The sequence below is a fragment of the Lynx rufus genome, unplaced genomic scaffold, assembly GCF_022079265.1.
Source record: "Lynx rufus isolate CCGP_SWC_20201006 ecotype Redwood Valley unplaced genomic scaffold, mLynRuf1.p SCAF_7, whole genome shotgun sequence".
Taxonomy (NCBI): Eukaryota; Metazoa; Chordata; class Mammalia; order Carnivora; family Felidae; genus Lynx; species Lynx rufus.
Window position 1 is genome coordinate 136693250 of NW_025814889.1, and position 15205 is coordinate 136708454.

Here is a 15205-nt window from a genome sequence, read left to right on the forward strand (position 1 = left end):
TTGCAGCTGAAGAACCAGCAGGTTCAGACAGAGCACTTCCTTGCAAACACATCCCCTTGAAAAGGGAATGTGGTTCTAGGAACAGCCTCTGTGTGAGCCTTGAGCTGCCATGAGATTGGGACCTCCCAGGCAGGCTCCTTGTGAACATTCGGGGCCACCGCCCAGCGCACAGAACCCCGCTTTGTGGCTCCTTGCTGGGTCCTTGTGTCTCCAGGATGTGGGCACCAAGGCTCCTGTTCTGAGAGCGCTTTGCCCCCTAAGTGAGGCAAGGGCTCGTGAGCGGTAGGTTCTCCCCGCCTCTTGAGCCCCAGAGCAAGGCACTGTCCCCCTTGCTGAGCTGGCCTGGGGGTAGGAGAGGCCGGGTCCACACCCACCTGGGCAATTTGGAGCATACCCTCACGCCTTGCCCTGAGCCCCCGATTCTCAAGTTTCCCAATCACCGCAACTGTTAATGGCTGGTAGAATGACATGCAACTTATTTTCTTACTACTTTTTGAAATGGTTCAACCTCCTGAAAATGAAAACGTGTTTTATCATTTTTAGAAAATGTGTGCTAAGACAAAGAAGGATAATATTCTTTTAGAAATGGCCAAGGCTCCACTCACCACCTGTGCCTTAAATGCCACCCCACTCGCACCCCCCCACAGACCCTCACCTCTCCGGCACTGCTGAGGGTTCTTCTCAGCGCGGAAACACATTCTGAAGTTCCTACCACCTTAGCAAACGAACCCCTTCCTCCTTATATGGTACATTTGTGCTCTGGAATTTTCCACTGTCAGGAATCATCACTGTGTAGTCTACTGAATGCCAGGGAGCCACAGTCTTTATTTGGGGAACAGATAATGAAACTTGGTGCAGAGCATGAACCTAGTCTTGGTTTAACCATGACAAGAGCAACAACAACAACAAAAGGTGTGCATGTGGGTCTATGGAGAAAAGACTGAAAGCATCTTCACCAGAAGCACTGACGGTAGTGATCATTATGCTGTTATCTGTAATCGTAGTTTATTTGTTGCACTTGTGTTTTGCAAATTTCTATGGTAAATACTTATCACTTCCACTGGAAAAGATCTCCTAATAAATGTGATGTTGAAACGTTTTCCGTCGGGTCTGCGTCCTTTCCCAGAAGCCCTGCTTTCGTTTTCTTCCCTTGAGCCCCTTCAAATGCCCCCCCTCCCCCAGGTTTATGGCCCCGCCAGCCAGGTGGTCTCCACATGGACCCTATCCTAGACACTGGCCCAGACCCTCCCCTAGAGTCCCTCTCCTTCTGGGACCCCAGACTGTCCTGAGTGCTGGGCTTGTCCCCAAGGTTCAGCCTTGCCTGCTGTACTGAGAGTTCACAGCTGCATCTGGGGGCCTCACCTTGAGGAACCCCCCCCCCCCCCGTCTCTGAGCCCACCTGGCCACCTCCACTGGCCATTCCTCGGCTACTCACCAGTATAACCCTCCAGTGCACAACTGCCCTGTGCCTGTCAGATTCCAAGTCACCTGAGCTGGGCACCAGAGACTCCTTGAACCCATTCTCCCCCACCCCCTCCAGCTGGTCCCAATCTTGCTGGACTATGGAACCCAGCCTCTTGTCCTGAGCCTACTCACTGGAGCCCATGCCCGGCGGGTGCCGTGTGGGGCCACATGCTCCCGCGAAGCGCCAAGCCTCACCTCCCCTGACCTCGGGGGTAGCCTGGATCCAGGCCGGAGCCTGCTCCCCTCTGGCTGCCTGCCCGGATCCTAACAGTCGTGTTCCAAGCTAAGAGATGAGTGACCTCTATGGCATCTGTGGGGAGACCCAGTGTCCCTTCCTCATGACCTCTGAGATTTGAGGTTTCATTTTATTAGGGGAGCCAGTGTAGTCACTCAACTGCATTTCGACTACTCACGGGGCCAGATCTATACTTCGTGAACCAAGTTTCTCAAAAGCTGGTGTCCTTGCGGGTATCACTAAGGGATTTGATCAGTTAGGTTAGTCTGGGTTAGGTGGCCTTTAACAAAGATTCCCCCAGAAGGTTGATTTCTTATACTGCATACCCATCAGACTTGGCTGGCCTAGCCTGAAACTGTCCCCCCATCTGGAGGGTCACTGATTGCAGCGACAGTGGGAAAGGAATATGGTGCTCAAACGTTGTCATCCAGAAGTGATAACTATCCCTTTGGCCTTCAACTTGTTGACCAAAGCAAGTCACATGGATAGGGGCGGGGAAATGCTACTCTACCTTTTGCCTGATGAACACTGTCACCGAGGGCTGAAGAGCCTCAAAAACCAGAACCCGAAGTCTCTATGACCCAATCAATTCAGGAAATACCGGCTTCAAGAAAGTGAGATAGAGGTACTGCAGGACTTCTCAGAGCCTTCAGTATGTTAATGTGCATTCTGACTGTCAGACATAGTGTTTGAGGATAAAGCTGTGTTCCTGATGTGGCTTCTGTCACTCTGTCACCAGTGCCTTGTACACAATAGGCTCTTGAATATTTGGCTCAGGACTCATTGCCGTCTGCAGGTCAACCTCATGGATTACCTTTGAGAAGACAATAATGAGAAAATGCAGGAAGATGTAGTTTATCCAGTGTCTGCAGTGAGCCAGGCCCCACGCTTTAGCTCATCAAATCCTCAGTATACCGCCATGCCTTAGGAACTGCTATCGTCCCCATTTTCCAGATGAGGAAACAGGAACTGGCAGAATGAATTCTGAGCAAGTGTCCAGCTTGTGTGACTTGTGCTTAAAGTCTGCTCCTAGATTAACTTTGAAAATGTCCAAGTTTTCACATCTCCAATAGCCTCTTGAGTCTGAGCTGGGGTTCAGGAGATACCAATAGACTCACTTTGGTGGTCAGGGACAGGTTTCCTGAACCCCAGGAGCGGGGTGGGTGGGTGGGGGGGGGAGTGTAGACGGGTAGGTCAACCTGCAAGGGGTGCTGGGAGGTTAGGACTTGGCCCTAGCGGCGCTGGCTTGGGTTTCTTCCCAGGCAAGAAGGGGAATGTGGTCTCCAGGGCCCCTGGGGACTTGGGGTGCTATTTAAACGGGAGAGGGTGTCAGGAACTCTGGGAGGGGGCGGGGGGGGGGGAGAAGAAAAGGAGTTGAAATGATACTGTTATCAGAAGGGAGAGGGGAGAGGACACATAATATGGTCCCTCTTCCCCCATCCCATCACTCAGCTGTTTCTCCCTGCTTTCATCACTACACGTGGCTACTATTTAGACATGGTTTTGACGGAGGGAAGGGGACTGCTGCCTCCACCGAGGGGCGAGAGGTGAAGCCCCGTGGCCATCCGGTTCTCCGCCCCTGGCCCGTGCCCGGGGGAGGGGGGTCCCATCTAGCACTTATGGGCTCGGTTGAATGGACGATGGTCGTGCACCCACGGCCCACCCAGAGCCTTGTGCTGTGCCGGGCGTTGTCACGCTCCCTGATTCCTATCCAGAGACGTGGTATGACCCTCCCCTTCCCTTTACCAAACGGGGACAGCCCTGGGGGCTTCCGCGACTGTTAGGACCCGGGCGGCCGGCCGGAGGGGGGCAGGCGCCGACCCGGATCTGTGCTACCCCCGAGGCCAAGGGAGGCGAGCCTCGGCGGTTCGCGGGAGCGTGGGGCCCGCACAGCATCCGCCGGGCCGGGGCGCCAGGAGGACTAAGGGAGGACCCTGGCTGAAGCCCCGGCGCACCCACCAGCGGGTTTGCTCTTTCCCGGGGGCGACTCCGGACTCCCGCTGCCTGGGATCCTCACTCCGACCCGCGCCCCACGGCCAGCAGCTACACGGGCGTCTTAGGAGGCTCCGCGCTTGCGCGGTCTCCAGGCCGCGGGACTTCCCGAGGTCCGTGCGAACATCCGGGTCATGGGCTCTTAAGGACCAATGAGCGGAAAGACCGTGAGCCGGGGGGCGGGTTATCATGGCTGCCCCCAGTGCTCCCCGTCCGAGGGCTTGTAGGCGTCGTACTGACTGACGGCTCCGCCTCCGCGGACCCGCCCTCTGCCCTCGCCAGCCGTGCCGCGTTCGGGTCCGGGGAGCTCCGCGAGGCGGCGGCCGGAAAGGGAGCCATGGGGACAGTGCACGCCCGGGTAAGAGGCCCAGCGACCCGCGGGCCGCGTGACCTCTGGGCAGGCACCGCGGGGAGACGCTCTCGCCGCGGCGCCCGGGGTTCCTCCCAGTTGCGGGGGCGCCGGGGGCGGCGCGGCCTGCAGGCCGGGTGGAAGGAGGCCGCAAAGACCTCCGAGCAGGAGACCGGGCCCCAGAGGAGGGACGTGACTTGCCCAAGGTCGCCCAGCGAGGCAGTGGCCCCGAAGGGACTAGCGAGCTTTCCGTGGTGACCTGGAGCAGAGCAATAAGCCTTTCTCTGCACGACCTGACTTCTCTACCTTCAGCCGAGCCGGGTTACCGGTCGCCTTCCGCAGGCTCCCGCTCAGCCCCTGCCGGGGTCGCGGTGGACCCTAGAGCAAGTATCCTTTGAAGACCTCCGGCCCAGACCCATCTAGAAGCCTGCCTTTCTCCTGCTTAACGGTGCAGAGACAGAACCTCTCCATGCTTTAGTTACCCCTTTTAAAGTGGAGGCGGGAATAGTATTTTCCAGTTTGTTGCGAGAATTAAGACACGATAGGTGAAGGTCCTTGGTGCGTCCTACCTGCTGGCCAAACTGCTCTCCTTGGTCCTAATCTTAACTGAGGGCCAGAGAATGAGTACTTGGCCCAGGTCACACTTGTTAGAGCCTCAGAATGTTCCAAAACTCAGACCTCCCAGCCTTCCAACGTTACTTTTATACTACGACACGGGTTGTTTCACTTGTCCTGCTCAGAAGTTTCCCGTAGTTGGCCGTGAGCTTCCCCAAGTATTTCGCACAGGCCCCTCGGCTTGGCCCTGGGAGTTGGACTTCACTCGGCCTCACAGATCACGCGTTCAAATGAAACACCGTGGCTGTGCTGACACACTCGTTGCCCTGTACTTGCTGTTCCGCGGCTCCTGGCTCACCCACCCCCACACTCGTTCCCCCCTCCTTCCCCCCCCCCCCCCCCCAGCCCCGGGACACAGTCCCATCTTCTAGAGCTCAGTTCAGGCCACTTGCTACATACACCTCCTCCTTATCTGGCCTCATTTGGACACGCTGACTTCCTTGATATTGTTCCTGTGCTGCCCGTCTGAGCGCTGTTTGGATTTTTGTCTTACCCTCTTCTGGTCTAAGTTTCTAGATGTTACGACAGGAGCCGCATCTGACTTGGTTTGCATCCCTCGTAGCATCTCCAACAAAGTAAACGTTCCGCTCATTTATTACCGTAACATTTACCGGTGGTCTGCTAGGTGCCTGGCATGGCTATAGGCGCTGGCGATTCAGAAAACAACGACAAAAATCTTTGCTTTTATTGAGCTCCTTTGACGCTGACGTTGCTGCTCCTTTGATTCATGTGTTGGCAAGAAATGTTCTTTGATTTGAGCGGCACATGTCACCGGCCAGTGTTATTTGAATGTTTCGGTCAGGATTCGCAGTGAGAAGGCATTTTATGTTTGGCGGGTGGTGTTTACTATAAATATCAGTTTTGTTTTCTTATTTTTCTTATTTTTTAATATTTATTTTTGAGAGCGCATGCACCATCCGCATGGGGGAGGGGCAGAGAGAGAGAGAGAGAGAGAGAGAGAACAAGTGGGGAAGGGGCAGAGAGAGGGAGAGAGACAATTCCAGGTAAGTTCTGCTCTTTCGGTGCAGAACCTGATACGGGGCTCGTGCTCACAAACCATGAGGTCATGACCTGAGCCAGAGTCGGACACTCAACTGACTGGGCCACCCAGGTGCCTCCAAAGTTGGAAATTCTGATTAAAGGATATAAATGGGAGTGGCAGATCTTTGGTAGACCATATTTCATGCTTCGAAATTTCAGGAACTGTAATGGAATTTTTTTTTTTTTTTTTGGTATAATGGACTATGCACCTTGTGCGTATTTGCTAAGCATTCAGATTGAATAGAGTCACTACGTGCATATGTTCCTAACCATAGTATATACTCTGCAAAGTTTGCACAAATTTAATATACTTTTTTACACTGTGTAAACTTAAATACAGGAAGCATATGTGTGAAATGGTGCAGGTAAAAAGTTACTTTTTCAATTAGTTAACACTTTGAGAAATACAGTAATGATTCAGTTTTTTGAAATATTGCACAACAGGGGCACCTGGGTGGCTCAGTCGGTTAAACGTCTGACTTCAGCTCGGGTCGTGATCTCCCGTCTCGTGAGTTCAAGCCCCACGTGCTGTGCTGACAGCTCAGAGCCTGGAGCCTGCTTGGGATCCTGTGTCTCCCTCTCTCTCTGCCCCTCCTCCTATCCCTCTGTCTCTCTCTCTCTCTCTCTCTCTCCCCCTCCCTCAAGAATAAACATTAAAAAAAAGTATCACACAACAAAAATGAAAAGATGACGATATGAAATAAATGATCTGTTCTTTGTCCAGCGTGGTCTTCCCTTTTCACTCACGTAAATATCCCGCTTCCGCCACTGTGAGGCAAGGGCTCGGTCTGTCTTGTTCACTGCTACATCCCCGGCTGTTAGCCCAGTGCTCAGCAGGCAGTAACACAGACTTCCAGTACCTAGAGGTGTCCCACTACGGGAAGGGCAGGTTCTGCCCCAAGAAGCCTGGCTCACATAGATGACGTTTAAGGCAGATCGTTTTAGGGAGAAAGTTATTCTGGGCCGAGAGAACAAGGTATGCGCAGACGTGTGCGTAAGGGTCAGGGGAGTGGTGGGGGTTGAACTTGGAGGAGCAGGTGTGGGCCTTCTGGTGGCGGTCCCTCGCTTGCCCTGCTAAGGAATTTCGTTGGATTCTCTATCTGCAGGCACTCTTGAGGGCCATCACAGTCTTTTAGAGCAGGAGTGGAAAAGAGGACATGCCAGGTCGTTACCTTTCCAGAGAACCGGTGACGTGTTGGAGGAAGGACGTACTGACAAGAGTCTGTCTTGTGTCTGGGAAAAGGGGATAGTGTCCCAGAGTCTCCATTGCGGCACACGCTGCAGAGTCAAACGCTTCTGTGCGCTTTGAAAGCACCTATTTGTAGAGAATTGGTGGAGCTAGAAGCAGCCAGATACTGGTTAGGACAGTGTTCCTCCAAATCTGCGAATTTGTGCATTTGCCTAGTGCCACACTGGCCCTGAATCCATACCCGGGAGGGCCTGGGTGTCTCCGTACTTAGGCAAGTCCCCATATTAAACACGTAATACCGTGTGTGTGTGCTTAAACATTCTGTTGTATTATCATGGCCCCCTGGAAGTCTATACCAGGCACAGCCTGTGCAATTCTTATTTCGAAGTTGCTTTAATGCTTTTGAGATGATGTCGGTTCAGTTTGCACAAGTGACTGCTTTCTGGCACATTTTATGAACATACGCAGCTCCTTTTAATGTGTGAATGAGACTTTCAGGGTGTGGAAAAATATGTTTTAGTAACTTGGTTGGTCAACGTAGTTATCCTATCCTAGGATGTATCCAATCTGGATGAAAAACATGAGGATAATTTCTGTAACACCAAAACAATTTGTTTTATCTTTGATAAATGCCTTTGTGGCATCTTATTTTGAACTACTTTTTTCTTGAGATGGGCCTTAGGTATACAGAACCAAACAGCCATAGTCGCATAGACCTCAGTTCGTGACACAGTCATGAGTAATACACTGGCCACCAAGGGCTCACTGCCTATCCGGGGCTTGTACGTCAGCAGTACTTACGTCTACCCTGTGCTCCCCAGCCTCCACTCAACAGAGGGAAACACAGTACCGAGCTTTCTGGAACACCATCTAAAGACAAAACTCAAAAGATTAAAAAAAAATTTTTTTTAAGTTTATTTATTTATTTTGAGAGAGAACGAGAGGAGAGGGGCAGAGACAGAGAATCCCATGTGGGCTCCACACCATCAGTGTGGAGCCGACGTGGGCCTCAGGCTCCTGAACTGTGAGATCGTGACCTGAGCCGAAAGCAAGTCAGGCACTTAGCTGACTGAGTCACCCAGATGCCCCAGAGATTTTTGTGTTTTTGTGTAAGTTTATTTAACTGTGTTTTCTCCCTCCCTTTCAGAGTTTGGAGCCTCTTCCAGCCAATGGACCTGATTTCGGGGCATTAGGAGAAGAAGCTGAGTTTGTTGAAGTTGAACCTGAGGCTAAACAGGAGATTCTCGAAAACAAAGATGTGAGTTTTTGTTGAAGTGCTTGATGAAGTCACTGCCAGAGACATTGGCTTCCATAGAGCCCCAGGGAGACAGAGGATTAACCTGTCTCAGTGCCTTCATTGAAGAAGAGTTTATAGCCAACTGTTTTGGAAAGGCTGGTGACTTTTAGAAAAATAGCTTCTGGTTTTAGAGAAATAGTTTATTTTATTTTATTTTATTTTTTTTAATATACTTTATTGTCAAATTGGTTTCCATACAATACGCAGTGTTCATCCCAACAGGTGCCCTCCTCAGTGCCCATCACCCACCTTCCCCTCTCCCCCACCCCCCATCAACCCTCAGTTTGTTCTCAGTATTTAAGAGTCTCTTATCGTTTGCCTCCCTCCCTCTCTGTAACTTTTTTTACCCCCTTCTCCTTCCCCATGGTCTTCTGTTAAGTTTCTCAAGATCCACATATGAGTGAAAACATATGGTATCTGTCTTTCTCTGCCTGACTTATTTCACTTAGCATAATACCCTCCAGTTCCATCCACATTGCTGCAAATGGCCAGATTTCATTCTTTCTCATTGCCAAGTAGTATTCCCTTGTATATATAAACCGTATCTTCTTTATCCATTCGTCAGTTGTTGGACATATAGGCTCTTTCCATAATTTGGCTATTGTTGAAAGTGCTGCTATAAACATTGGGGTGCAAGTGCCCCTATGCATCATCATTCCTGTATCCCTTGGGTAAATTCTTAGCAGCTATTACTGGGTCATAGGGTAGTTCTATTTTTAATTTTTTGAGGAACCTCCACACTATTTTCCAGAGCAGCTGCACCAGTTTGCATTCTACCTGGGGAAATTTAGACAGACATTTTTATATTTATGTTATTTAAAAAAACAAAACAAAAACCTAAGTGTTTCAAGGATAAACCCAAATTATAATTAAGTTTATACTGTGTCCAGAAAAAAGAGTGAAACGTTTCCTAAACCTTGCTCCCTTTGAAATTTAAATCCAGCTGAAGAAGTGTAAGCACGTTTTCAGTGATTATATGATGAAGACCTTTTGCGACATTCTGATTACCCTCAGTTATGCATTTCCTTAATATTCCGTATTATCTCTGCTTTATTTCTCTGTTACTCATTGCCATCTACTAAACTGTAAACTTGTCTATTGCAAGCCCCTTTAGAAGGTAAGCTCCACTGACTCAGGAATTTATGTCCTGTTCACTACTATATCCTCAATGTTTAGAATAAAACCTGGCTTGTAGGTAATCGGTGCAGTGCACTGTCACTGAATAAATGAATTAAATAAGCATCTACAGACCGGGAGGTGAGAGGCTCTGAGCCAGCATGTATCACGCTTATTGAAATGCACACAAGCGCTCTAGCAAGATGTGCAGTTATTAAGTTAAGTTGGAGGTCATAGCATCAGTGATCATCTGGCTACAGAGACCTTGTAAGTCTCAGTCACAGGAAGTAAACACCTGGCAAAATATAGGTTCAGATAACCAGTTGTTCTAAAAAGGCAGGAAAATAAATGAAGTCTGGAATGAAGAAGTGTGGATCATTAAACTTGAAAAAAAATCCTTGACTTACTTTTCAGACATTTGTCTTTAGCCTTGATCTCTTGTTGTGTCTCATACCTAATAATCAGTGTCCTTTTATAACTACATGCAAAAGAATGAAACTGGACCACTGTCTTTCACCATACACAAAAAAGAAACTCAAAAGGGATTAAAGACCTAAATGTGAGACCCGAAACCATAAAAATCCTAGAAGAGAGCACAGGCGGTAATTTCTCTGACATCAGCAGTAGCAACTTGTTTCTAGATGGGTCCCCTGGGGCAAGGGAAACAAAAGCAAAAATAAACTGTTGGGGCTGCATCAAAATAAAAAGCTTCTGCACAGCAAAGGATACCATCAACAGAATGAAAAGAGAACCTACGGAATGGGAGTAGATATTTGCAAATAAAGGGTTAGGATCCAAAATGGACAAAGAACTTATATAACTGAACACCAGAAAGAGACAAATAATCCAATTAGAAAATGGGCAGAAGACATGAACAGACATCCAAGGAAGACATCCAGATGGCCAACAGACACATGAAAAGATGCTCCACATCACTCATTATAGGGAAATGCACATCAAAACCATATTGCGATATCATCTCACGTCTATCAGAATGCCTAGAATCACACACAGAAGAAATAATAGGTGTTAGCAAGGATGTGGAGAAAAAGGAGCCCTCATGCACTGTTGGTAGGAATGCAACTTGGTGCAGCCACTGTGGAAAATAGCATGGTGCTTCCTCGAAAAGTTAAAAACAGAACTAACCTATAATCTAGCAATTGCACTACTGGGTATTTACCTCCAAAACACAAAAACACTGATTCTAGGGGATACATGCACCCCTACATTTACTGCGGTATTATTTACAGTAGCCAAATTACGGAAAGAGCCCAAATGTCCATCAACAGATGGACACACACACACACACACACACAACTGGAATATTACTCAGACAACAAGAATGAAACCTTGACATTTACAAGGACGTGGATAGAACTAGAGAGTATAATCCTAAGTGAGGTAAGTCAGAGAAAGACAAATACCACGTGATTTCACTTGTATGTGGAATTTGCGAAATGAACAAAAAGAGACAAACCAAGAAAACAGGGTTTTTTGTTTTTTTTTTTTAAGTTTGTTTATTTTTGACAGAGATGTGGGCAGGGGAGGGGTGGAGAGTCAGAGAGGCACAGAATCCGAAGCAGGCTCCAGGCTCTGAGCTGTCAGCACAGAGCCCGACGTGGGGCTCGAACTCACAGACCGTGAGATCATGACCTGAGCCGAAGTGGGATGCTTCACCGACTGAGCCACCCAGGCGCCCCAAGAAACAGACTCTTAACCATGGAGAGCACACTGATGGTCACCAGAGGGGAGGTTGGTGGGGGGGATGTGTGGAAATAGGTGAAGGAGTTAAGAGGACACTTACTGTGGGGAGCACAACATAATGTGTGGAAGTGTTGAATCACACCATACACCTGAAACTCATACAACACTGTATGTTATCTCCACTGCAATTGGAAAAAAACCAAAACGGCATTTAGAACAAAAAAATGACAATCAGTGTCCCTTTGTCACATTTAGGTGGTCGTTCAACACGTTCATTTTGATGGACTCGGAAGAACCAAAGATGATCTCATCATCTGTGAAATCGGAGATGTTTTTAAGGCGAAAAACCTTATTGAGGCAAGTTCTCTCTGCTTGGCCCCGTTTCCCATTCCCTCCCGAGGAACCTCCACGTCTGTCTCAAACCACTGAGCTGCGCCCCAGCCTCTCTGCGCATGACCTTGCCCCCCACCCTGAAGGGGAGCCTTGGTGCGCCCAGGCTGAGCCTCCCCAGCCCCCGAGCGCCTCCCGCAAACCTAATGTGTTTTGCGCACGCCCTCGCCTCTGGTCTCTCCTGCCCCAGAGGCTGGTCCGTCCCGTGTTCTTCGCCGCCCGCCAGCGTTGTCGTAGGCACCTCGGCTGGCTCTCTCTCTGGCACCCCGCTCGGTGCTCCAGCGTGCTCCCACGTGTGGTGGGTGCTCCGCTGTTAGCCGCTCCTGCTGTCACCTTGCGGCCTTGGCTCCGTTTATCCCCTGGTGTCTGTCCTGGACGTCAGCATCTCCGGTCCTCTCCCTGGAGGGCGCCTTCTGTCCTTCTCGGCCCTTGGAACCACATTGGACATGTCCGGGCAGAGTCCCCAACAGCCTCCTCCAGGTGGCCCCTGTCCGTACCTGATGTGGGAAACTGTTGGGGTTCGGAGCTGTTGGCCAAGAGAGAATTCTTGAGATGTCGTGGGTGCAAAAAGCGTGGGGACAAGGACCCGTGGGCAGAAAGAGCTGCCCCAGGATTGTGAGGAGTGACTGGTTACGTACTGGGGGAGTTGGGGGAGGTTTCCAAAAGGACTTTCAGATGCTAAAGAGGATTCCTAAGATACTGGAGGCCTGGCTGCGGTCAAGCTAAGGTGGCTTTTCCCTCCAGCAAAGCATTAACATTGAGACCTTAGGGAGCTCCTGAAGGAATGTTCTACTCTGCCTGCCTCAGGTGTTTGTCAGTGCGCTGCAGGTGGTAAGGAAATTTAGTTCTATCTACGTTTCCTTTTTGCCTTTGTTCCCCACATCAGTACCCAGCTGTTTGGCCTTTCTCACCTTAAGGAAATTGCTATTTAGGGGTGCCTGGGTGGCTCAGTCGGTTAAGCAACTTCAGCTCAGGTCATGATCTCACGGTCTGTGAGTTCAAGCCCCGCGTCGGGCCCTCTGCTGACAGCTCGGAGCCTGGAGCCTGCTTCAGATTCTGTGTCTCTCTCTCTCTCTGCCCCTCCCCTCTCATGGTCTGTCTCTCTCACTCTCAAAAATGAATAAATGTTAAAAAAAAAAAGAGTAAAGTTGGGCTCTGCCCTGACAGCCTGGAGCCTGCTTAGGATTCTCTGTCTCCCACTCTGGCCCCCCTGACATGCACGTGCAATCTCAAAAATAAAGAGAAACATTAAAAACAGGGATTAAGGTAATACATAAGCACAGTGTGATGGTCCCCAGGGCATTGAGCTGAAAGGTAGGTATCCCCCCCCACCGCCGCCGGCCCCGGGCTCGCTCTGCAGAGGTAGCAGGGCTGGGGCTCCTTGTGCAGCCTTTCCGTGATAACCGCTGTGTTTCTGCACCTTTCATTTGTGACGCTGCGTGGAGAGCTCTTTTGTGGAACTTGTGCCCACCTGCCGGGTGAAATACCTGGCCGTTCTCCTCCAGTGCTTCGTCCGTCCCCTCACTCGTCCCGTCTCAGCGGGGCTCTCTTCTTGGTGGCTCGGCACCAAGCACTAAACCTCCGTCCTGGCCACTGGAGGAAGATAGTCTCTTTTCCTTCTCTCACAGGTGATGCGCAAATCTCACGAAGCCCGGGAGAAATTGCTTCGCCTGGGAATATTTAGACAAGTGGATGTTTTGATCGACACATGTCAAGGTACCTACCTGTTGTTGGCCTAGTGTCTCTGACTTCCCCTCCCGCCCATCCTGCGGGATCACGAAAGCTGTGCGTGTGGCCAGACGTAGGTTGCTCCTGGAGGTGTATCGAGCACATAGGTAGTTAGCCGTCCCAGGGGAGTAACTGGGATGATGGTGGTGAGTTTTATGTCTGGCTGAGGGAAGACTGGTGAACTTTGAAGGTACTGTCGTCCGAACCTGTAGATGGTGCAGGCGTTCTGAGAAGGATCGCGAGGGAGGGGGCCAGGCTTCGTTCGGGGTAGCCCAGCCCAGCAGGTGTCCGAACGGGCTCTTGGCAGCCAGGTTCCACCTACACATGTGCTTTAAACAGGAGGGTGCCAGGAATCGAGATCTCACTTTTTTCGTTTTTGCTCATTTGCTCGTTTGCCGTCTGACATTGTGCGAGGCTGTCAGCCTAGTCAACGTTTCTTCTTTGACCGATGAGCACCTGCTTCGGGCAGGCCCTGTGCTGGGTACCAGGGTGAGTCCAGCGGCAGAGCTTCCAGTCCGGTGGGGCGGCCAGCTCCTCTGTGCCCTCGGGGAGAGCCCCGGGCGAGGCTCTGCCCTCCGCGCGCGTCCAGCTCCGTCCTCACCAGAACCTGGGCCCGGGGCTAGCGTTGTTGCAGGAAACGTGTTTCCAGATAAGGAAGCCAGGGCTCAGAGAGGTTTAAGTTGCCCCAGTGACCCAAGTGGCCCTTGCTGCTGCTCCAGAGTGCTCTCCTCCTGGCAGGTCTCGTTGGCAGCTTGTAGCCTTTGCGTTCTCCTGCCTGTCGTAAACGTGACGTGCATGTGGTCCATGGGGGCGCTTCTGTCGGGTTCTCCGCCCCAGCTGCCCGCTAGAATTACCCGGGAAGTTGTGAAAAAGAACGGTTAGGGCAGTGAACTGTTCTGCGTGGTTCTGTGGTGGGGTGCTCGACATCAACCATCTGTCAGACCCTCTAGGAGGTACAGCACCGAGAACGGACCGCACAGATCTCCCTGTATTTTCTCCTGATGTCTCGCTATTATCGTGTGACTTGTGACAGACGTCCCACACCGATGCAAGATGATCAGAGACAGAAGTGTGTCGGGGTGGGGGTGGCTCTATGGGGACTGTCTATACTTTCTGCCTGATTTTTCTATAAACCTAATGCCTCTCGCGACAGTGAAGTCTATTGATTTAAAGAAAAAAAAAAAATGGTGCCAAGGCTGCACCCTGGCCTGTGTCTGAGGACCCAGGAGCCAGTGTTTAGGCAGCTTGCCACATGTGGCCGCTGCCCAGCCAGGGTGGCAGGGTGGGTCCTGCCCTTCTGTGAGCGGCGCCCAGGCCTTGCAGAGCTCGGCCCTGCTCCCTGGCACCCCGGGGCACATGGCGGGCGTCGAGGCAGCTGCAGGCACCGCACCCCTGGCTTCGCAGAAGGACGAGGACAGTTGCCTCTTAATTTGTGCTGAACTGCTTGCTCCTCCTTCGGGGTTGCCGCAGTCCCTCCGGTCACAGGAATTCTGCATTTAATGTCAGTTGCACGGAGGCCCCGCGTGTTTTCAAGGACCCCTCAGCAAATGCCCTCAGCAAATGACGTGTGCTGAAACAAATCCTGCTGCTTGTAGTTCCCTCCTTGTAGCAAAGTCTGACTGTTTCTGGTCTCTTCTGCCACAGGAGCCAGACACAGCTTTCCAGGTGTAGGAGTGCATTGTGGTTTTTGTGTCGGAGTGTTCTCGAACTTTAAGATAGAGGGTGTGTTTTCCGAAGATCGTACAGCACGCTGACTTCAGAAGGCTCTGTCTCCTTGTTAGCAGTGGGACCTACGTGAAATCACAGGTTCTAGCTGTCCTGCTGACCAGCATTTCTCGTACACGTAGGTGATGACGCCCTTCCAAACGGGTTGGACGTTACCTTTGAAGTAACCGAACTGCGGAGACTGACGGGCAGTTACAACACCATGGTTGGGAACAACGAAGGCAGTATGGTATGATGTACTTCCTCGCGGTGGAACTTTCACTTAGGAGCTTTGAAACTGTGCCCGTTCTCAAAACTGAGGGTGGGTTTAAGACTCTGTCACACACCGCCGTCTCTGCGGGCTAACGCGTGATCTCAGCG

The 15205-nt window shown here is 51.0% G+C and overlaps 1 protein-coding gene across 1 annotated transcript in view; it reads left to right on the forward strand.

The window, feature by feature from the left end:
• Positions 1 to 3929: 3929 nt before the first annotated feature.
• Positions 3930 to 15205, forward strand: part of SAMM50 (SAMM50 sorting and assembly machinery component) — a 34090-nt gene continuing 22814 nt past the window's right edge. The window contains exons 1-5 of the mRNA XM_047066083.1: positions 3930 to 4049; positions 8033 to 8143; positions 11258 to 11359; positions 13021 to 13108; positions 14968 to 15074. Of these exons, the coding sequence (XP_046922039.1) occupies positions 4029 to 4049; positions 8033 to 8143; positions 11258 to 11359; positions 13021 to 13108; positions 14968 to 15074 (429 nt within the window). The 5' untranslated portion in view covers positions 3930 to 4028. The remainder of the gene's footprint in view (positions 4050 to 8032; positions 8144 to 11257; positions 11360 to 13020; positions 13109 to 14967; positions 15075 to 15205) is intronic.